The following is a 24,694-nucleotide window of genomic DNA, read 5'->3' as shown; positions in this document are numbered from 1 at the left end:
TTGTTAAACTGCTTTTTGTGTTTTGTTTTTTTGCAAAAAAGAGAAAACTACACCAATCCTCTCAGCATTTCCATTTATATTTCTGATATATTTCTAGTATTTTTCTCCTACCTAGCTGTTGGGTTGAAAATTGGGGGTGGGGAGGAAATTCTAAAATGTTAAATAAAAATATTTCAACGGAAGAGCTCTCTCTTCCTCTACCCAGCAAAATTATTGAGCAGTTTGGCAACTTTAAGAGAAAATGTTAATGATAGCTTTAGGATACACTCTTATCCTAATTTACTTGGGAAGAAGGCCCCCTGAACTCAATGAAACTTAATTCCAAGAAAACATGCATAGGATCATCGTCCTGCTAATGCATTTTCTTTTTAAAGAGAACTCTGCCACCACACACAAAAAGATCCAGGAGAAAGCAGTGCTGGTCAACAATCAAATCTCATTTTACTTGCTTCCAAGTAGTCTGGCTTTAGCTACTAATTACGACCCTAGCCTTAAGTGGCTGGAAGCATTCAAGCTTCTCAAATCTGCCAAAATTGGATTTGTCAAAGATAAGGATTTCCATAGCTACCTCAAAAATGAAGCAGGTCTTTGGAGCAACACACACACAACACACACACACAGTATGCAGAAAACCCAGTTCCAAGCCTCCTCCTTCAAGTATCTCTGCCCAGGAGGGCAACAGCCTGAAACCAGGAGATCATGTTTCAACATTCATCGATGCTCTTATATGAAAGGATTCAGCAGCCTGCTCTGATCAAAAGTCTGCAAACGGTAAGAAAACACAGGCTCTTTCTGCCTAACCCGCCCCCCGCCCCAACAACAACGGTGAGAGCCAGCGTGGTGCTCCAACATCGGAGATCTAGCGAGGGACGCCACTAAGCGGGTAAAACTCCAGTTCCCTGGAAGTTGAGGGGAGGGGTGCCACTTCCAAGCAAAAATTTAAGCAACAAAAAGGCAGAGGAGATAAACAAGCAGAAGCCCATTGGTGCGGGGGGGGGGGAGAGGAGAAGGGAGAAAAGGTTGAAGACAGGATTTGAAAAGAGAGCGGGGGGGTGGAATGGGAGAAAAAAGAAAAGTGGGAGAAAAACAGGAAGGAAAGGATGAAGGGAAAGGGAAGAAAGAAAACCAGGAAGAAGGAAGCGAAGCTGAGAGAGAAAGGAGGAGGGGAAGAATTCAGGGGGAAGAATGGGAAAGAGCGCCGGGGAGAAAGGGAAGCTTACCTGCATGGTGACAACCCCCAGCTCCTCCGTGGCCAGTTTCCTCATCTGAGTGGCTAAAACTTGCGCCTCGTCCAAAATGGAAAACTCCGAATCGGCGGCGCTAAGCCTCCAGAAAAGCGCCATGTAGACAACCCAGAGGGGCCGCTGGCCAACGCTGCCCCTTCGCAAGGGGGGAGCCGAGCCGCCGGAGGAGCGGCGAGCCGGCCGGGCGGCCTCTTCCAGCTCTGCCGGCCTGCTCGCCATGATGCGGGGGGCGACTTCTGGAGCGCCCTGCTGGGGACGGTGGCCACCGCCGTGCGTAAAGCGCGGCGCTCAAACTTTCCCGAGCGCCTCCCAAACTTCGGTGTGGGATTGCAGGCGGCGGAGGAGGAGGGCGCTACGCCTCGGGGCTCCGGAGAGCAGCGGCCGACGCCTCCATGCAGGGGCCGCCGAGCGCACGAGCCCTCCGCGGACCTCTTTGCAGCCGGAATGGGTCGGCCGAGCAGAGCCGCGCGTCCGATTCCTCCCCGAGACGGGCAGCCAGTGGCTTGGCTCGCCTGCGCTCCAGCTCCGGGGACACTGGGAGCTCTGCCTCGGCTGCCGACTGAAAACAGCGGCGGCTGAGGAGAGCGGCAAACTGCGGAGCAGAGAGGAGCAGGAGCGGCAGGGCCGGGATTGGAGTCACCGAGGGGGAAAGGGAGGTGTCTGGTGCCACCAAGCTGCGCGCAGGCTCTTGTGCACAACAATGTGTGGATTGGAATCGAGAGTCCGGGAAAGCCTCGCGCGCTCCCCGCTGACTGCTCCCCGCCCTCTAAGACATTCAGAAACTTTCCAGCAAACACATCCAATCCACATCATCGTCAGTGCAGTTTGTGGAAAGCCGGGTCCTCTCAAAGCTTTTCCAGAGTCGAAGCGTTCACCTGTTGGGCTGCGAGAATCTGCAGAACATACCACAACCACAATAGTTCAGAAACTATTGAAAAGTGGGGAGGGAGAACCACCTTTGTTTACTAGCGAACATAGGATATCATTTTGGATCCTTTGCACCAAACAAAGCTTATGCCAAAAATAAATAAGTTCATCTTTAAAGGATCACCCCATCATTTTTGGGAAATCACGGAGGCGGGCTGCTGGTGGTGGGGAGGGTACTTTCAATGCTTTTTAATATTTGTGGATCCCCCGCTGCGCCCTTGCACCCCATTGTTATTAAATCTTTCGCAGCACCCTTTGTGCAAGAATTCCTTCTAGGAACTTTCCCCTAACAACAGGATGCAAAAAATGGTGTTCCCTGTTCTTGCTTTAGCTGGGCGCTAAATATATATTTTTAGCCTGGAGCTATAAGCATAATAAATTTAGCTTTGTTTAAAACTATCACTGTTCTTTCTTCCATAAAAAAGAACTGCCCTGTATATCAAACCTGGAAACTGGGATGTTTAATATTCTGTAAGCATATTTCATTTTTGAAAGGTGAACATTTTCAAATGCTTCACACATTTTCACAAGAGGTGGCCTACTCTTGAGAAAACATTTACAAAGCACCAGGGGGAAAAAATACAGGCGTGCATGTAAAAGCCTAACTGATTTAGCAACAAACAGTGACAGCTTCTGTCTTGGGATGTGCAACTTGAAAGAGAGAGAATGTGATAGGCCAAAACCTCGGTGGGGGGGGGGGACACCTCTTAGACATCCAAGTGGTAAAATACTCTCCTGGGGTGTCAGAAAATAATTTGCAATAATGTAGAGCAGCCTCTTTAACCCTTCAGATGTACAGTATCTACTCACTGGAGTAAATGCTGGCAGTAATAAATTACCCCACCCTACACCCCAAGCTAGTGTTTTTATAACCAAGTTTGGCAGCCATTGCCCAGCAATAAAATAAATAAATAAAACAGGATCCCAGTAGCTCTTTCTGAATGTAACACATTGAGTAAATAGTATTATTTACTCATCATAATTATTGTGTTGCTTTTTTTCATTGACCTTAAACTCTCTGTGATTGTTTTGCGCAACCCTCCTGAAAGTTAGTTCAGCAGGACCACAGTCCTTAATTTTGTTTCATATTTTATATATAATATTTGGGTTATACTAAGCGCCTCCCTTACCAACCTTTAAGTTTATATTTCTGACTCATTTCAGCTTTCATGTTGGTTATGAGAGTTCACTGAAAGCCATCCTTAACTCCCCCACCCCACCCCTGGGTTCTATGAGACTATAATCACAACAGAGTTCATCTGGATTTGGGCCAATGCTTATAACATAGGGATGGGCATGGTGATGAGAGGACACTTGCCTGTAGCTGTTCATTTGAGAACATTCCTTCAACAAAGAAATGTTTTGCTATAATTTATTTCTATTGCAAACCACAATGTTACATAATTTCTAAGTATATGGAACTTAGGGTTGCCACCCATCCCTAGAAAATTGGGATCATCCCTTTTTTGGGACGAAAGTGTCCCTTGTTCCATTTGGACTTCAAATGGGACACCTTCTTCCCATTTTTGTGCTCCTCCTCCTCCAAACTGCAGGCAGTGGGTGGGTCCAGTGGGAGGAGGAGAGCAAGAACCTGAGCGGGAGTTTGAGAGAGCACATTTTTTCTGCAGGCAGAGAGTGGGTCTAGGAGAGCAAGAGAGGTTAGGGTTAGTCTGCACTGCACGGGTCTGTTACAGTGGAGTCTAGGGTTTGCATGGACAGGGGTGTTGTGGCGGATGGGTCACAGGCTGAGAGACGGGGGTTTGCAGGAGCCTGTTCCATCCAGTGAAAGGTGGGGGAGGAAATAGTTTTTACTGTGGCAGAGGGGAGGGGAGGGTCAAAGAGCAAGAGAGAGGGGATTTGCACTTTGCATGGGCTATCTCCATCTTATCTGCATTCTGAGTAAACATGCGGAAGTCTACCTTACATTCGCCTGAATGCCACTCCTTACTAACAACCAACTAATTGATAAACTTAGATCGAATTGTGTGATACCAGGAGCCGTTTTAGCTGTTTAACACATTCCCTCTCTACTAAGTACCCCTACACCTTTGTTTTATACATTCCCTCCCTGCTAAGCTCCCCTTTACCAAAGTCTCCTGAAGCGCATTCTAAGTTCCTGTAGTCATAAGCATAGATTTGTGAGATCTGTGTTTCCTTATTAAGCCATAGTTGTGAAGAGTTAGCTGGAATCCTATCCTCTGTTTGGATAGAGCTCAGAGTCACCTTGGGGTTCTCCATTAATTTAATAAGAATGTTTTCACTTACACCACCTTTTCTTTTCTTTTTGGCATAATGCTGTGCCTTCACCAGCACAAACATGTCACTATGCCAACATAGATTCACAGGGCCCGTATATATTCTGCCTCTACGGTACAGGGGGATTTAGGAGTGATCCTATCCTCAGCCAGCAGGTGTAACTCAGGATTGAGCAGTAAGCAGTTTTGTGCCAGGAAAAATTGAAACCTTATTCCTTCTCTTCAAGATAGAATTGCCATTCCATGAGATCCAGACCAGACCCTGCTTAGAACATACTTCTTCTAAAAATAGGGGATATCTTATATCTGCATTAAAGGTACAGTGATATTTCATTAACAATGAACACAGTTGCATATGGCATCCCCTATCCCCCCCCCCCAACTCCCTTTGGTTAATTCTTGGTTAATTCTTTCAATTAGCAGTTCAGTTGATTGTTGCCAGATAATTAAAATGGCAATTCATTGATTATTACCACAGAATTAAAATTACAATTATATATGTATTTCAACAGACTTCTAAATTGCATAATATGGGCTCTTTTAGACTTAATTAAAACAACAAAGAGTTGCAAATGTGGATAGATCAATTCCCAGCTGGTTTTCTTTCCCTTCTCCCACAAATAGGATTAGAATACTTATCACTCGCTCTCCAGTTCAGATTTTTATCACAGATTTTTAGTTTTGCTAGCTAATGAGAACATGAACTAATTATTTCCTCCTTAAACATACCTGGCCGTCCCCATTAAAAGTGAATGCAAAGCACAGCTTTCAGATGCCATATATAGACACATCTATATATTTAGATAGGCACAGAGGCACAGTTTGCAGATGTCATCCTCATTCACAGCTGCAATGAAAGACAAGGAATGAACCATGTAAGCTGCAAGGTGGGTCTTTTAAGGCTGCAATCTTCCTCCCATTTATCCAGGAATAAGAACCACTGAGCTAAATGGGATTTCTTTTGAATAGAAATATATAGGATTGCACTGTGAATATATACTTAGATTCAGTATGCATCAGGTAACACAAGGGTGAAGACAGTTACAGCATATAGAATGCAGGGGCTAGATTTAATGTTTCCCAGTGATACATGTCCAACCATTCTTCAAATCTGCCCTGATTCCCTAATCAGAGGAGGGTATTTTTGGTGAAACAGACCAAATAACATCAGGCACAGCCAGCTTCTACTTTGAACTTGTGAAACCAACCCCACCCCTGGAGTTTAATAATGGAAAGCAATAATACAGTTCAGTTTTGGAGAGATTTTCTTTTGTTTTTCTTTTCTTTTTTGCAAGTTACAAGAAGACTTTGGCTGTGCCTGTTGCTAATTGGCTCACTTCCCTAATCCCCAAACAAGTTTTGCTTAAGAAAAGAGTTTAATTTGCTCCATTCGGTTTCTGATATGCCACATACCCTCCAAGTGTCCTGATTTTCCAGGGACAGTCCCGGAATTACGAAAGCCATCCTGGCTTCTGATTAGATCCTGGAATGTCCCTGTTTCCCCCGCCAGTGCCACTGCTGCCAAGCTCAGGGAGGAGAATGAGCCAGCGCTTGTCCTAAACGGCAACGATGGCGGTAGCAGTGGCTGCGAGGCAGCATCCTGTTGTCTCTCCATGACCCCCGCTGCCAGCCTCCTCCCTTGGACAGCTCATAGAAGCTGCTGGAGAGCGGGAAAGGAGGAGGTAAGGTTGCAGCCGCTACCGCCAAGGCCCAGCCCCAAGTGAGATGCCAGCTCTGAGAGGCAGAAAGAAAGGAGGAATCTCTTTTTTTTAATATTAAAAACACTTTCTGTGTCCGTGTCTAATCCTGCCCCTTTCTAAGATTCATTTACAGTGGTACCTCGGGTTACAGATGCTTCAGGTTACAGACTCCGCTAACCCAGAAATAGTACCTCGGGTTAAGAACTTTACCTCAGGATGAGAACAGAAATCGTGCGGTGGCAGCGGGAGACCCCATTAGCTAAAGTGGTGCTTCAGGTTAAGAACAGTTTCAGGTTAAGAACGGACCTCCAGAACGAATTAAGTTTTTAACCCGAGGTACCACTGTATTGGCGTGTGTTTTTCTTTTTGTATACCTACCAAATAATAAAATAAAATAAAATTGGGATTAAGGGGTTTCCTCAAGACAGTGGAGGGCATGTTTGCTGTGCCTCGCTGGTGGTAGTGGCAGTGGCACTTGTACTTCTTCTGATAGGAAATGCTCCGCTGAAGGAGGGAACACAAAAATATGGGGGTCGAGGAGGAGTTGGAGGAGTGAGAAATGTCCCTACTTTCATCTGAGGAATGTTACCGGGTATGTATGCCCATAATGTCTATGGTTATCGAGGATGTGGCCTGAAGGCACATGAAGCCACCAGCTAATTGAACTCAACAGGTCTACTGGTCAGTACTTGGAGAGATAACCTCATAGGAACCACAGGTATGCTACTCTGAGTTCAGTGATCACGCAAAGCTGGGAAATGAACACAAGGACATAAAAATGTGTGGGAGTTTTTTTTTATTGCCAGGATCTCAAAATCCCCCACCTTTGCTTCAAGGCTGCTGGCATCAATACAGAAACACCTATACGTTGTGCCACTCTCTAATGCCCTTTTCATGCCCTCTTTGTGAATACAGTACTTCTCTGATCATGAGAGCAGCTTCTAAGTCAAATATGGGGAGGGGGTATTTTTTTGTTTATTGCTATGGAATGTATTATTGTGTTTTTATACTGTAAACTGCCCTGTGATTCTTGGATGAAGGGTGGTATAGAAACGTTAATAATAACAAGCTGTTCATCAGCAATATCTACTATACAGTAAATGCAGGCTGGTTTTTGACTGTGCAACCAGAGAAGACAAAAGGAACGGCTACCAGCCTTGATGGCTATGCTTTGCTTCCACTGTCGGAGGCAGTATGCTTCCGAATACCAATTGCTAGGAATCTCAGGTGAGGAGAGTGCTGTCTGCACTCAGGTCCGGTTTGCAGGCTTCCTATGAGCCTCTGGTTGGCCAACTGTGAGAAGAGAGTGCTAGACTAGATGGAACCTTGACCTGATGGAGCGGGGATCTCCTTATGTGTTGTGTTCCTAGAGAGCCGCAATAGTCCAATAATCATAAACAACTGTTAGAATTGCAGGACTTTGACCATTTTAAGAAATCAGGCTGTTCCTTGAGAGTATTATTATAAACTGAATTTGATTGACATGTGCAGCCATACCTCTCTTTTTGCTACAAACAAAGGGAAGAGAATAATGTGGGACAGAAAGAAGGCTTGAAAGAAAATCTCTCGGCACATACCGAGTATGAATTACAATTAGCTTTTAGATGCTGTGTGAAGTTGCCTATGTTTTGCCCGTGCTATGTTTTTGGTTGATGTATTGTGCAGCAAGGACATAGAGTTACTTTGAGTGTACTGAAAGATATTATCAAAGTCACACAGTTAAACTCCCTTAAGTCCTACTGATTTCAATTGGGAGAGGTTTAAACTTGTTTGACTCATTTTCTAAAATTCGTGGGATGTAAAATTATTATTTTCTAAGCCCCACATCATTTAAAAGATGCCACATGTCTTTTTATACCCATTCCAACCTGGATGCTACCAAAAAGTCCCCCTAAAAAACCAGCAACACTGTAGGACTTGGGTTGAATGACAAGCAAAACAAAATTAGTATTATATGTGTACTAGTACATACTAGGTACTAGGAACGCGGATGGCACTGTGGGTCTCAGCGCCTAGGGCTTGCTGATTGCATGGTCGGCGGTTCGAATCCCCGCGGCGGGGTGAGCTCCCGTCTTTCGGTCCCAGCTCCTGCCCACCTAGCAGTTTGAAAGCACCTCCAGGTGCAAGTAGATAAATAGGTACCGCTTTATAGCAGGAAGGTAAACGGCATTTCCGTGTGCTGCGCTGGTGCTGGCTCGCCAGAGCAGCTTCGTCACACTGGCCATGTGACCTGGAAGTGTCTCCGGACAGCGCTGGCCCCCGGCCTCTTAAGTGAGATGGGCGCACAACCCTAGAGTCGGACACGACTGGCCCGTACGGGCAGGGGTACCTTTACCTTTACCTAGTACACACTTTCTCCAAATCCCCACATTGTCTATTGGTACCATCAACACAGGCAGGAGAAAGTCCCAGCAGCTTGCACATATCAGGTGTACAGAATAAAGGTACTGGATACGAAACAGAGGCACCGCAGATTTGTGTCACGAAGACCAAGAAAGGCACACACAAATTCCCACGTTCTCTCTAGATAATAATTATTAGCCAAAGCTACAGTGTTCGTCTTGGTGCTGTGCCAGATTACCACATAGTTCAGAAAGGCATTAGCAGCAACAACAATGACTTGCTTAGCAACTTCCTCCAGGAGGAGAAGGCTTTGAGTGGGTTAGCTGGTGAATGAATACCAAAGTTTGGTCAGGACTGGGCAGTCATAGCATTCTAAAAAGCTGCATTAGATCCCACCAACAATGATGACCACAATTCAGTTGTGTAAAGAAGAGTAAACTTAATAATAAAAACAAAGGAGAAGTAAGACAATATTTTTGATGTGGCATGAATAAATTGTCCAGCATATATTATAAAGTAAAAGTGTTTCATATTAAAAACTAATAAAAATATTTTTAAAAAACTAAATATTTTAAAATATTTTATTTTAAATAAATAAATAAATAAATACTAAATGATAACAACTAATCATTCACACAGTAAGACTAAAGGAAACTAAATTATTTGTTTCTAAGTAACGGAAAGTGGACCATATTGTTCTTTTAAAACACAGTTTTTGGATTCAACACACATGTAATACAGAGCTACAAGGCAGATTATATGCCTAATTTTAATGAATACAATAAAGACAAAATTATAATAAGACCAGGGTTTTCATCAGCCAGAACTCGCCATTGCCATTCTAAGACACCAAGGGAGGTGTTTGTGGTGAGTTCTAGCAACTCTTTTTCTAGAAAAATAGCACTGAATAAGACAACATTATAAGACAAAATTAATTAGAACAAAATGTGTGTGCCTACCTGGTGAAAGTCTGCATACTGTAGTGACTGGTTTGTTGGGCTAGGACCAGAGAGACTCAGGTTAAAATATCTGCTCATGCATAAACTTTAGTTAGTGATCCTGGGTCTATCCCCAGGATAAAATGAGGTGGTTGTGAAAAGCATGGCCGTTTGGGATATAAAGGCCTGGGATATAAAGACCCTAAGCTGCAAACTAATTAATTCTTTAGAATTTTATGGAGAAAAGGACAGAAAATATAGTCCAGATCATCTCATATTCTTTTCTACTGGAATCCATGGAATTCATCTTTTTCTGTTTTGTGACTAATCAATATATTATGTAATAGGATTAACAGAGAACAGAACTGAAGTAAAAACAGATGGGATAACACAATTCTGAAACAGAAAGTTTATAGAAGCGAAAGACACAACAGGGCAGGTGGAAGCATGCCAAGACTGAGACACAGTGTGTCTGAAGAAAGAATGTCATACAATATATAGTTTGGCAAGCAGAGAAGAAATTGTTTGGATTGAAATAAAAAAGAGCAAAGGAATGATGATAGGAAACTATTCTGAGACCATCTGGCTCAGATAAAAAGACGTCCAAAGTATTTCCACAGATAAGAGAGACTACGAAGAGTTCAAGACAGGCAACAGACGATTTCTAGATCTGGACTGGGACAGCAATAACCTGTGATGTTTTCTTTTATTCCTCAGCAGTGTTGCCTCTGTAATGTTTTCCAGCTTTTCTACAATGCAAGTTATACAACCTTGGCAGTATTTTAAGGTTATAAAGATAGGCTGGCCCATCAGAAATGAAATGCTCCATTTTCTATGTTCTAGGAAGAAACACAAGAATGTGCACTGATAATCTCTTGTTCTTTTGGCTTGCTTCAGACAGATCTCTATAGATACCTAACAATTCAAGCCCTCCCACCCATGCCAACTACGGGGTTGGTCCATTCCAAAACAAGTTCTCCTGCACAACTCCAGTTTGAATGTTAGAGCCATATATCCTTGGTTCTGTCTTGGGTCCTTTCAACTTCAGGGGCCTTTAGTGCTAATTCACCACAAACAACTGGGAACAGATTTATTAAATGGATTTCCAGTCTGCATTTTTTGGGCACATTGTTCTTGTAAAGCAGCTTACTATATATATCATCAAAACACAACACTACTATTTTTAAAAATACCATTTCAAAGTTCTAAATGATCAGCGGTTAATATTTCTCAGTACAACACATTAATTAACCAAAGAACATAACCATAAAAATGCAAAATATAATTTAAAATAAAAAGCCTATACCAGTTAGTAAAAGAACATTTGGAAATATTTTTATTATAGTCCATGTTTAACTAATTTCCCATTCTGGGTTGGCGGGGAATAACTGGTATAGGCTTTTAATTTAAAATTGTACACAGTACACAAGGCTATTCAAGTTATTTTGGCACCTGAGACAGAAAGCACACCTTTCCTTCTATGGAATTTTGTTTTAAAATACAACAAACAAATACATTACATTTTGCTGCCTTTCCATGACAACCAAAATCAGCTGACTGAGGTGACCAGTCTGTCTAATAGTAGGGCTGGACCTAATTAACCCAAAGGCTCATCTAGCCCAATCTTGTTCTTACAGGGACAAACCAGATGTCTCTGGGAAGCCTGAAAGCAAGACCTGAGTGCAACAGCACACTCCTCACTTGTGGTTCCGAGCAATGGGTATTCAGAGGCATACTGCCTCTGACAGTGAAGGCAGAACAAAGCAATCATGTCTAGTAGCCACTGATAGCCCTGAATGTATTGGTCTGCTTCTGCTGTACTAGGAAAAATAAAATGGGAAGCCTAGGCAAAGCAATGCGTCAGCAACCACATCATAAACTGCATCACAGACCACTCATCATCTCAGGTGCATCAAGAGATCTTTGCTGATTCACACAGGACAGGCTAATGCTACAAGTGCATATACTCAAGAAAAACTATCACAGGACTTAAGCAGTAACATAGAAAACCCTAGAACATAGTAGTTTGGCAGTGACACAGTGCCTGAAATCTTTGTGATAACAAAGAATAAATTATATCCAATCTAGAAAAAAATAGCTAGTAAAGAAGTAGTCTTACTTCCACAAAAGCCAGCTGATCATCATTTGATTACATCTTGTGATACCATTTAAAAGTTCTTAATGTTGTCTTTTGTGAAGAACGGTTTGAAGGGTGCTTTTAAACCCAAGCTGAATAATCTGGGAGTGGGGAACAGCCGACTTATCACAACATGTATTACAAGAACATATGGTTTTTTCCCAGGCAAATAATAGTACTATTTGCAGGAAGATGTGACTAAGAGAATGAGCAGGCTGCCAAGATCTTCAAGCATCGGAGCTGTTATGGCAAGCCACACATTTGTGTACTGATAAGGGAAAAAAACCAGTTCAGAAGTTGCATAATATTACTTGATAATTAAGTAGGCTTATGTAGCCAGGGCTCATTACATGATCTTGCCATACTTTCTCAGTTCCTCACAAAGCAGAATGAAATAGGTGGAAAAAAGCACTGAAGCAGGTAAGATAATCATAAGGTTTTCAAAAAATAATATATGTGTGCATTTGCCACAGTAAATAAAGCTACAGTTTTAAGCTCTGGACTCTGTGCAATATTTTCCCACTACTATAAGTTAAATATGGTTGTGTAAAAGATATTTTCTTGCTAATTTTTTTGTTTCCATTCTTCACATATATCTTCTACTTGCTCATGTATCTGTATCCAACATTGGACTGTATTCAACACTGGAGCTCTGCTTGTGCATCAGGACTTCCATGTGCATAACAGATATGCTGCTGTTGCTCTTGTCCCAGCTACACCCACATGCTCATACATCTTAAAAAATCACCTTCAGACAGTTGTGGGGGCCCCTCCAGGGCAAAGTTTGGGGGGCACTCAGTGGAAGGAAAGGAAACAAAAATTCTGTTGCACCAGTGGAACTTCACACCCTGAGTGTTTCCTTTGGGAATTGTCACACCATATAATTGAGAGGAGATACAAACAATGTTTACTGACAAGTGGAAAACACAACTGATTAGACATCTGGGTGTCTCTTCTGAATGAGATAAATTGGGAGGAATGCATTATAATCCCATGATTAATAACATTCAGGAAGGTCTAGAAGCACAGAAGGAAGGAAGCTATATTGGTTTGCAAAGATTTATTGAATGAAAATGCATATAATCTCCAGACCTCTGCTTTTATTCCACATTTGTGAATGATAATCCAGGAATGTAAGGTGAGAAAATGGCAAAAGGTTATGGATTTTTGTAAAATGGAAAATGGCAAATGATTCAAGGGGAGAAAAACAATTTTAAAATAAGCAGAGTCAATTAGTTTTTTCTGCAACTTAATAGTTATATTACTATGCAGCTCAATTATTAGACTTACTAGAGTGCATCAGACAAGATAATTAACACCACTATTATCTTTTGAACAGCAGACTATTAAAATGCCCCTGAACTATTTACCCTGGGCAAGAGAAAAAGAGCTGAAAATATAATTGTACAGTAATGTTATAGTAAAAGTAAATCTGCATGTTTGGAATAAATCAAATCTCCTGCCTGGCAGCAGGATAGTGTAGTATAAAGGAGCGGATAGCAGTTTATGAACCTCTAAGGCACAGCCCTAATTGGAATAAATTGGAAGAGAAGCTAAAATATATCCATGGGAATCTTATAAGTTGGAGGAGATGGGAAGTACATTTGTTGATCACTGGGAGCTGTATAACTTGAGAAGACTACAGCATTAATCAAAACTAATTTAATTTACTTTTGGAAAATTAATAGAAATAAAAAATGAACAGAGATTATCCATTTTACGTACTGGACTGAAAGAACACTACAGAAATCAAACAAGCAAATACTGAGAAGAGGAGCAGTCTTTAAAAGAGAGAGCAGCAGAGTCAGTAGGGATAAGTTATAGAAAAATATTTAAAATTAATCATGGAATTTTCTTTTCAGTAAGATTATTACTGTTGAATGTAATGCAGACTCTCAAGAAAAATCTTCCAAGAAGTATGTGGAAATATATTTGGAAAGCAGGTGTCACCAGTGCATTATTAATCTGAGTGAGAACTACTTTAAAGGTGCTTGCTTATTGAAACTGTGAGCATTGAGGAAAACCCTAGTGTTGCAATGCTGCAGTAGTCATTTGTAATGGTAGCTTATTTTTTAAAAGATGCAAGATGACTTATATAGAAATAAAAGTAGAATTAGTTAATGTTAAAGAGCTTGGATTTGAACAGAAAGTAGAACTAATATGTATTGTAATTTATTGGCAGCTGTTATTGTTTTGGTTGCACAACTTTCTGAGGGTGGAGGGGGAGCAGAAAGCCAGACAGTCAAGAAAGTCAATGGAAAATATAACGTGGGTGATGATTAGCAGTGTGAAAGTAACATGCATGTTACATTACAGAAGATAAGAAATAAAGTAAACTGAGATCATGCAGGGGATGGTTTGCAGTTTACTTTGCTTATTCAGATAGGAACAATGGAAGTGGAACATTTGAACAGATATGCTGCAGCAATAAATAACTATGAAGAACAGATCAGAACTATGATTGTAGAGAGTGGTATATTTATGCACATCTCATATTATCTGATTAGATTATGGGTTGTATTTGGTGCTAGTCTTACTCAAAGTAAACTCCTTTAAAACCAATGAAACTAAGTTATTGTTTGTTTATTATCCACACTTCACCCTAAGGTCCCATGGCATGTTATAGCATTAGAACACAATATTAAAACAAAGCAACTTACAATCATAAAAAGTAGGTCCCAGAACCTTACACATTAATAGCAATAAAGAAATGAGCAGAGATTATCCATTTTAAGGATTGAACTAAGAGGAAAATCACAACAGTCATATACATTAATTTCAATGGTCTCTTCTGAGTAGGACTAGCATTGGATACAATCTGATGAGCCAAATTCAACTAAATAGTTGTGCCGGTGGGAACCAGCGCAATGATTCCCACTAACACAATGGAGCATCCACACGCTCTCCTCCACATACGTGCCTCCTGCCCACCCCCCAAAATCAGCTCTGGGAGGTCAGGAAAACCTCCAGAGCAGCATATGGGGGAGGACAGGGGAAGATTGTTCCATCTGACAAGCAGAAATGCTTGCACCGACGAAGCAATCAGAATAGCGTGATGTGGAATTTCTCCCTAGATGTATTTAACATAGGGCTGCCATGTGTCTTGAATTTCCCAGACATAGCCAGGATTCGGCCCTCGGAAACAGAGTCTGGGTGAAAATTGCTGAAATGTCCGTGAAAATCCGGAAGTATGGCAACCCAGATTTTCACTTTTTAAAATACGGCAGCCCTAATTTAATATACAGTGGTACCTCGGGTTACATACGCTTCAGGTTACATACACTTCAGGTTACAGACTCCGCTAACCCAGAAATAGTACCTCGGGTTAAGAACTTTGCTTCAGGATGAGAACAGAAATCGTGCTCTGGTGGCGCGGCGGCAGCGGGAGGCCCCATTAGCTAAAGTGGTGCTTCAGGTTAAGAACAGTTTCAGGTTAAGAACGGACCTCTGGAAGGAATTAAGTACTTAACCCGAGGTACCACTGTGTATATGTATTTTCTTTTGTAATTTTATGGTATAAAATAAAAAAGGATTAAACAAATTTATAGAAGATAAGGCTATCAATGACTTCTAGCCACAATGCTATGTTCTACCTCTACTGCTGGAGGCAGAAGGCCTCTAAATACCAGCTACTTGGAACTGCAAGAAGGGAGAGCACTGTTGAACTCAGGTGCCGCTTGCTATGACAGTAGGATGTTGGACAAGATGGGCTATTGAATTTTATTACATCATGGTTTAAAATTTTCGTAAGCTGCCCACTGGCACTACATGAGTGGGAGAGAAATCACTAAACAAATACAGTGGTACCTCGGGTTACAGATGCTTCAGGTTATAGACGCTTCAGGTTACAGACTCTGATAACTCAGAAATAGTACCTCAGGTTAAGAACTTTACTTCAAGATGAGAACAGAAACCACACAGCGGTGGGAGCCCCCATAACTAAAGTGGTACCTCAGGTTAAGAACAGTTTCAGGTTAAGAACGGACCTCCAGAACAAATTAAGTTCTTAACCTGAGGTACCACTGTAAAATAAAATAAAAATACTGTACCTTTTGATAACTCCTGTTTTTCCTGCAACTGAAAAAAGACGGGTTAACTGCATCCTAGTGAGCCACCACAGATAGCTGCTAGATTTTGTTTGTCTTGATGGATCAGAAGTTTATGAAAGGCAGATTCAAAATACTTGATTTTCTTTTTTAGACATTACTGATTGCAGTTCGACAGAGACAATTTCAGTCTCATTTTCTATTTTTGTGTAATAGGGAAAGAGGTCTGGTCCATTAACTCTCCCATTCTCTCCTGCAGGAAGGAAACCATCTCAGCTAACACAAAGTCTTGTATGCTGAACTTCTCCCTTAGGGTATTTGACTCATCTAAGTACAGCATAAACTGCTTCGTGGCTGGGTCACATTCTATAAGTATTCCTTTCAAAACACTCACCATCTTCCCAACAGATTTTCTGATTTGTTTTATATGACCAGCAACATTGCCTTTTGATATTTCTATGAGATGAACACTGATGCAGGATAATACAGGCTGTTAAAGGTCTTGGGGCACTTCTGTAACAGCAGGATGGGTTCTCTCCACACTGATTAACCAACCAAAATTTACCACTGCAATTCTCCTTGCTTAATGCTTCTTGAAATGCCTGCTGAAAGATCCATTCAGCATATGAGTTCTTCCTTCACATGCTGCCATTAACTGCTGTTGACTGACATGGGAGTGTCAAGCAGCAGCTGTGTTCCACCCCAAATTAGGTGATATTACTGTACGGGTAGATATTTTATATTATAATAAGCTTTTGTCAGTCCAATCTGGCAGGTGGGATATACTGTACACTTCAATTAGCTGACATTCTTTTAAAAATTGCATTCCTATGGAAGATGCTAAAGGAGTATACATCTTTTAACCAAAAATAATACTGTACAGTGGTACCTAGGGTTAAGTACTAAATTCATTCCGGAGGTTCGTTCTTAACCTGAAACTGTTCTTAACCTGAAGCACCACTTTAGCTAATGGGGCCTCCTGCTGCCGCTGCACTGCCGGAGCACGATTTCTGTTCTCATCCTGAAGCAAAGTTCTTAACCCGAGGTAATATTTCTGGGTTAGCGGAGTCTGTAACCTGAAGCGTATGTTACCTGAAGCCTATGTAACCCGAGGTACCACTGTAATAATGTTTGCTGATCACATGGCAGATTCAACAAACAAACACATACATACATACATACATACATACATACATACTACCGGCTTTTATTAAAAGAAGTTATAAACTTCTAGAAATAGAAAAACTGAGGTGGTCTCATTTGTCTTTACAATGTCTGTGCTTTTTTACTGGCTCAGACACTTACCGGTAAACACACACAACTTTCCTTGTTTCACATACAGTTTCTAGAGATATTGAGCACATGCAGTACAGGAGAACATAGTTTTCTAGGTTCTAGATTATGTATGATCAAGAACCACATTTCCTATTATTCAAATTTCTCTGGACTTGGAATGATTTGGTCCCTAATGATAAATTAAGCTACTCTTGGGTTCTTTTTTGGCTGCCTTGTACTCAAAGAACTGAGCATGAGTGTTCTACACATTAGAGTGTAATCTGAGGGCTACACACAAAAAATCTAAGACTAAGATTTCCTGCATTACAGTAATAGGGTGGGGGTAGCTCACCTCTGAATTGGGTACTCCTTCCTTTCAAACAGGCAATAAATGTTTTCTTAGAACTGGGTCCCACAACTGCAGAATCCCAAGCACAAGAACCGGCACTGTAAATATAAAATTATAAATACATAAGAATGGCAATATTGGTATTATTATCTTCCATTTTTCTTCTTCTAAAAAGCAAACAGGACTAAGCAAGAATTGATAAAAATGAAAACCCATGTTGCTCCCATCTAACTAGAAATGGAAAATAGGCACTACTCTATAAAACTTGTGGCAGATTAGAGCTAGAACAGAGCTAGCATGAGAGTTTTTAAAGGTCTGGAACAGATTAATCCATTTTGCATTACAGTGATACCTTGGGTTAAGAACCTAATTCGTTCTGGAGGTCCGTTATTAACCTGAAACTGTTCTTAACCTGAACTGCCACTTTAGCTAATGGGGCCTCCTGCTGCCGCAGTGCCACTGCAACACAATTTCTGTTCTCATCCTGAAGCAAAGGTTTTAATCCGAGGTACTATTTCTGGGTTAATGGGGTCTGTAACCTGAAGCGTCTGTAACCTGAAGCATCTGTAACCCGAGGTACCACTGTACTTTCTATGGGAAAGCGCACCTTGGTTTTGGAATGCTTTGGTTTTGGAACAGACTTCCAGAACGGATTAAGTTTGAGAACCCAGGTACCACTGTATACAATTATATTAGCATCTGCAAATCTTTTGTGAGTATGTGTCCTCTTTTGGGGTGCTGCTTTCCCTCTCCCTCTCTTTCTAGCAATTGGCCAACCTAGTCTGAGTTGCCACAGGCAAAGAAGAGAACGTACAAAACGGCATGAGTGACAGCAGTGCTGGCCTCCAGCATAAGGTTTGAAATTCGTCTGAAAAGAAGGAAAAGCAATAGAGGCAGTTAAGAATTTTTTATTTTTTTTAAAGGCTCTTAGTCTTATTAAACTAATTGCAACATGAATGCAGAGGAGGACATGAAGATGTGCACCCCCTCTGCTGGCCTCCTCTTGATATGCACATTAGCAACTTTTTAAAAAAATAAAAATAAAGGATGCACAAAGATGCAAAGGCGAACAAAGGCTCATTTCAGAGTGCATGATGAGCAACGAACCAGGATGTGGTAATGAGACATCCTATTAAACTCAGATGGAACTTTGTCTTTTGAAAATAAAAGAGTACAATACTGGCATATAAATGTGGTTTTTCTCAAAGACAAAAGGTGGGTGGTGTAAGTACGAGTACAAAATGAAAGAGCCATTCATCTGTGACCCACAACAGTCTACCTACGATCAAGTAATTGAGTATCTCCACTCCATTTATGTCTTAATGGGGGTGGGGAAGGTACGTCACAACCATCTGTTTAGGGCCATTGTGTGAAGATGCATTACAGGAGAAGATTGCACAAGGCAGCAAAGTTTACTGCCAAGACAATATGGGATTATTTGAGAATATGTCAATGCTCTAACATGAAAAAGGATCTGCTCCAAAAACCAGCCAGAGATCAGCAGAGAGGAAGCGTGGATATGTCTCAGACTATGAAATATCAGGCCACCCAGCATTTGAAACTCGAAATACTGTCCCAAGTGAATGTGATTTCTACACGCAGTCTTCTTTAGGCAGGCAAATTCATGTTAAAAGTAAACTCACAAGGTTCTATCCAGCTATGTCATACTCAGAGTGGACCCAGTGAACTTAAGTGAGTCAAGTGAGAGAGAGGACCCCCAAACCCCACTTTTTTTTAGGGCAAGATCTTGGCCTGAAATCACACGAGAGCAAGGAGCCCAAAATGGCCGCCATGCTCTTGTGGGGTGAAACAGGATGTCCCAGTTGACAGGTATGAAAATTATCCATATCTCAACCCTCCTTTGAAACTGGAAGATGTTAATTGTCCACTAGAGGATCATTCATGAGTGGATAAAAAGAGCACCCTGCAGAAAGGAAGGACAGAGCACTGATGTAGCCTCTCTCCTGAGATTATTTATTACATTTGTATCCCATCTTTCCTCCAAGGATCACAAGGCATACACTCCCCATGTTTAGTCTCACAAACTCAATAAAGAAGCATATTTAACAAGCAAGCAAGCAGGTATTTGAAAGCATTCAAATATGACTACTAGAACATAGAAAAACATTTTGAGAGTATACAAGCCTTGACTAATGTCTTCCTGATAAATTCCAGCCTCCATGAGCCACTTCAGGCCTGCCATGCTGTGACTAAGGTAATTAGGCACCCAATACTAAAAAACAAAACAAAACCCCAACCCCAATGTTGTAAAGGCTTTTTGCAACACAATATTCCCAGAGTTGTCTTCACAGTCCAGAAGATGCTTCTGCTTTTCACACACTAAAGCAAGCTTCCTCAACCTTGGCCCTCCAGATGTTTTGAGGCTACAATTCCCATCATCCCTGACCACTGGTCCTGCTAGCTAGGGTTCATGGGAGTTGCGGGCCAATAACATCTGGAGGGCCAAGGTTGAGGAAGCCTGCACTAAAGCATCATTATCTCGTTTACTGCATTTTACCATGGAAGGAAATGAATTAAAAATAAAATGATAATAGAAGAGGGAGGAATAAGGACTGTGCCTTAGCCCTCTACAAGTGAAAAAAGAGGTATAGTGCTCTACTCAGCTATGTGCAGGGGTAAATAGTATAGTGTGCTACTGAGGCTGTGAGGAGCCCAAGGAAAATCATATTGGGTGGAGTGGTTATATATTTATACCCAAATGGTTTAACTGCAGCAGAGCGAATGTGGAGGGCCAATCATATCGCCAGCCCTGAATGAAGTTGCGACAAAGGTGAAACAGTTCACTAGTAGAGCATGTGCCTTGCATGCAAATAGTTCTTAGTTCAATCCTTGCCATCTCCAGGTAGGTCTAGGAGAGATACTCATAACTAAAACACGCACAAAGAGATCTCGGATAGCTACAGTCAGTCAGTGTAGAAATACTGATCTAAAACGACCACTGATCTGATTGGATGAAAGGCAGCTTCCTATGTTCCATCCACCAGACAGTGGGTAAGTGATTACATTCATGCTGGACCTTATCTGCAATGAGATTAGCCACATGCCCCCAACTCCTAGTTGCCAGGTTCCCTCTGTGTTTCTGAATTTCCCCAGAATTGGCCCTGTTAGATAATCTGTTGGGGCTGCTCCATTGGCTCCAGAGACTCGGCCACCCAGAACTCCAGAAGGAGAGAGGAGGGCCCACTAACACAAAAAAGAAATCCTTCTTTAATTAGTGCAGCCTGGGCTGTTGCTTCTGGCAAGTCCTGCCAATATGGCTGCCAACCAACCAGAAAAAACAACAACAATTGGACTGGCTGGATTCTTTTGCTTTCCAGTCAGCTGGCAGAAAAGCAAAGGGTGGCTGTTTCCTCCCCCGTTTTGCCCCACTCTTCCTTATCCTTTCGTCCTTATTCTTAAAGCTCCATACCTAGTAGAATAAAGCTGGAATACACACACTCACCTGGGAGAGTAAGGTATAGTGAACTCTATTGGACTTATTTCGGGTTAGATATGCACAGGTTTACACTAAGATTTTGTGCTGGCTACCGCCTCTGAATCCACTAGAAGCCACTCTTTATTTTATTGTAGAATAGCAAGGGGGAATCTGTGGCCCTACAGATGTAAGACTCCCAGCTCCTGCCAGTCACAGCCAGCAAAGCCAATGGTCAGGGATGTATCTTTGGATACAAGGTGGCATTCAAATGCTTTTAATCAACGCCTTGGGTGCAACTAGAGCCTGCCAAAACCTGCTCAGGCTACATTCCAGGATCTTTTCTTGGGCCAGCTCTTGATCTGTTCCCGGATCTGTCCAGGTACCAGTGTTGTTGTTGTTGTTTTAAGTAAAGCAAAATACAAGCATTGGCCATCCTACTTGCCAAGTAGGAAGGGAAATCAGGACCAAACTGTGTTTGGAATTATGGGAAGGAGGAGAAAAAACCCTCCTTTCTTTTTTAACCTTGGTGCAATCTAGGTCACCTTCAGACTCTCAGTATTCTGTGGGATGGATTCAAGCACATGCCAGAAATTTTGGCTTGGCCAATTAAAGTGGATTAAAGCTCTCTCTTGCCCTGATGTAACAAATCCACTTAAAAACAAGAAGTAACTTTTTGAAATTGGGATAGTGTCAGGGAAATAGACTGAAAAGTATGGAATGGATGATCGATCGATGGGAAGGTCTCTAACTATGTAAGCAAATCAGGATGCATTCAGAATGAATATTCTGAACAAATGCTCAATAAAACCAGACACTGGTTTTGAGATGTGCCTTTTTAGGACCCATCTTATTTTCTTTAATGACTGTGTTCTTTCTTATTTTGAGTTTTTTAAATTTTATAAATATTGTTTATTAGATTGTTGTAACCTGCCCCGGGACCTTAAGGTAAAGGGTGGGTAAACAACAACAACAGCAAGTCTATCATAAGGTTTGTGCAAGTGAATCAGAATGAATGCCTAATGAACAGGTTGTCTGGAGTCCCAATTTTTTATTCTTCTCTCAAGAACCTTCCCTTCCATGACAAAGGATGTGAGGTAGTATGTGAGGTAGTATGTGAGGTAGAAGCTAAAAGTATGTGTATGAGAGGTAGAATAGTATGTGAGGTAGAAGCTAAAAGTAAGGCAAGAAGCTAGGAAGGCAGAGGGCTGATTTCTCCTCAAATACAAAGCTGTGGCTATGGGAGAAGCAAGGTCCTCTTGGGGTGTTAAGGCTGTGAACCCCTCCACTGTAGGCCCAGGTTGTATATCTCTGTGAATAAACCATACATCATAAAGACACCACTGTCTCTGCTGTGGTAATTGAACCCTGGGTAAGTGCCTGGAACCCCTCGAATCTCACATCACTCAGAGATTGCTTACAGTATGTTTACACAAATAAGACATGATTCACAAGTTTCATGATGAGGATGGCAACTGAGGAAATGTTAGGCTACATTGGGCACATCTGCTTGTTAAGAAACCATGGACAATATTCTCAGCCACATCCTTATGCTGTTCTCTGACCAAGGCATTAAACACTTCCAGTTTAACCAGGCAGGATGTAACAATAGAGAGAGAGATTCATCAGCTATGATAGATTAAGATGGAATTAATTAGCTCTTTTTCAAAGTATATCTTCATCAATAGCAGTGCCACACATGTCAACCATGACTATATACATAGGATGCAATGAGGGATGCCGAGAAGCTTATAATTACTTTGCATTAAATCAGATGGCAGATCTAAATGTGCCTTTACCTCATTCTCAGACCTGATACAGCCTCCTCTTTCTAGTCTATCTCAGCACTTGTACAGTGGGAAGGGACCAAAACAGAAGGGACATTAGTCCAACCCCCTGCAACGGACTATGTGCTATACAAATTCTCAGTCATAGTATAGTTATGACAATTTGGAATTAATGGTCCTATGTGGGAATAAGGGTCCTCTCTGGAACATAAAGTGTATTCCTTCCCTTCAAAATGTGATAAACTGGTGCGTGCTGCACCTGAGTGCCCTTCTGCTGAATGGGGGTCCTGTATGTCTGCCCCAAAGCCCTGCCCTCACAGTGCCACTGCTCCTCAGTGCCAGATATCCCTAGCCTCAGAGTAGTGTTCATGAATCTTCCTGCTACTGTGAGAAAGGAGAAAGGGGTTATAGGGGCACCTCACTGACCTGCATGTCAGATAGTGTCATAGTTTCCTGGGGCACATTTCCTCCCTCCCATAACCCTGCCTCCCTACTCATTTCCCTCATCTGTTAATCTGACCTCTTGGTGAGAAACAAATAGTAGTAGGATTTTAGCCAGTTACTCACTCTTCTCTTTCAGGCACCTCTTGCATATTGAATCACCAGTAAAAGCAATATAGGAACCAGCACACCAGCTGAAGATAGGATATGATCCCATGATGCAACAGCACTACTGTTGTTGTTTTTTCACAATACAAAAAAGAGGAGGGACCACATGAACTAGAGAAAACAGTGAAAACCATTCTGAAGTGGGGAGCATGATTCTGAAATCTATTTTGCTGAGCGTGTGTAAGTAAGAGGTCTGGTGATTCTGCATCCTTGTACTTCAAGCTGTGGAAGGATGGGATTACGCTTTGTGCACAGTCTTTAATAATTATCCAACATTAAATCTCATTTGAGTCAATTTCCAGTGCTACAAGGGTGCTTTAGGCACTTTGTGCTTATAGGAGGATTTGTTTCTATTTAGCATCAATCATTTGCTGGTCTCCATTATTTTCTATCTTTGCAAAAGTGGAAATGAGTTCCACATGGATGTTCATTGCGGAACTGGTGCTGTGCATTCACCCAAGTTTTTCATTCTGTTCATCAGATGTCACCATTATCAAAATACCAGGCACCACCTTTCACTTCAACTACTAGAAAATCACATTTTCTATCACTGTGGCTAGGGTGTAAGTTCAGGTTTAGCTATTACCATACTTTTTAAAAATCTTTTTGAACATTATGAGGATTTAAAAAAAACAACAACCCAACCTCATGCAATTCTATTTTTTTGGTTTTTAAATTATTGTAAATCCTCTTGAAGACCTTAGGATAGGGTGGAGAAAGAACTAATAATAATAATAATAATAATAATAATAATAATAATAATAATAATGAGAGAGAGAGACTTGTAACATCCTGTATATTATGGTTAAAATATGCAACGGATTTCACAATTTATTCTTAAAAAACAATGGTAATAAATTCCTCAGCCCTGGCAAAACATTGTTTCTTAACACAGATGGTCTCAGTTACGGTCACATGAAAAGCAGAAAGAATAAGCTCAGTTGCATTTGTTTATGTCTGGGGTGGGGTTCTGTGGCCCTGAATTCAAATCTTGCATTGGCAGCTAAACAAAACATTACCCTTTAAAGAACATTTTGATCTGCTCTGAGGAACCAGATTTAATATCCATGATGCTTTATGGAGCTACTTTGTCCTGGAATATGAAAACATTATACAGAAGGAGGGATGTCTGACAATATTATTCAGAACTATTTAGGATTACCCCTTGGGCCTAGCCTCACTCCCCCAATTTATAATAATCATTTAAAAGTGATGCACATTTTCTAGGGATGGATAAAAGCTGTGGCAAATAACCTTGTATGATTTATGCAGAGAAATTGAACTGTGTGCACCACAGTAGGATTATTCCCTTACCTTATCACAGTACTGATAATAGCTGTTAATATATGATAGCCCGTGGAAAGCCACGGGAATGTAGTCATGGAAGAGAAATGTGAGGTGACGCAACTGCAGGACACTTTTTCAGAGTATAAGTGATGTGATCATTTGTCAGAGCACTTGAGCTGAGCATGGCATGCATGGGTATGGGGCACCCCACTTTATCCTCTTAAGAGCTCTGTGAGGTAACTAGTCTCAAAGACTGGACCAAGTTCAGCCAGTGAACTTCATGGCCAGCCAGGTCTTCCCAGCCAAAGTCCAACATGCAAAGTCCTTTTTTGCCAGTTTACCATTTTATGACTGCTAGCTGACC

At 41.6% G+C, this 24,694-nt stretch overlaps 1 protein-coding gene and 1 pseudogene across 2 annotated transcripts in view; both read right to left on the bottom strand.

Moving 5' to 3' along the window:
• CACHD1 (cache domain containing 1) overlaps positions 1–2,301 on the bottom strand; it is a 126,791-nt gene extending 124,490 nt beyond the window's left edge. Inside the window, exon 1 of the mRNA XM_081915696.1 lies at positions 1,221–2,301. Within this exon, the coding sequence (XP_081771822.1) occupies positions 1,221–1,463 (243 nt within the window). The 5' untranslated portion in view covers positions 1,464–2,301. The remainder of the gene's footprint in view (positions 1–1,220) is intronic.
• A 13,390-nt stretch (positions 2,302–15,691) lies between these two features.
• Positions 15,692–16,187, bottom strand: LOC309372357 (general transcription factor IIH subunit 5 pseudogene; annotated as a pseudogene). Its single transcript has one exon. The product of its transcript is annotated as a general transcription factor IIH subunit 5 pseudogene (transcript).
• Positions 16,188–24,694: the final 8,507 nt, after the last annotated feature.

This window comes from Podarcis melisellensis (genome assembly GCF_964234715.1).
Source record: "Podarcis melisellensis genome assembly, chromosome: 6".
NCBI lineage: Eukaryota > Metazoa > Chordata > Lepidosauria > Squamata > Lacertidae > Podarcis > Podarcis melisellensis.
This window is presented reverse-complemented; position numbering and strand designations above follow the sequence as displayed.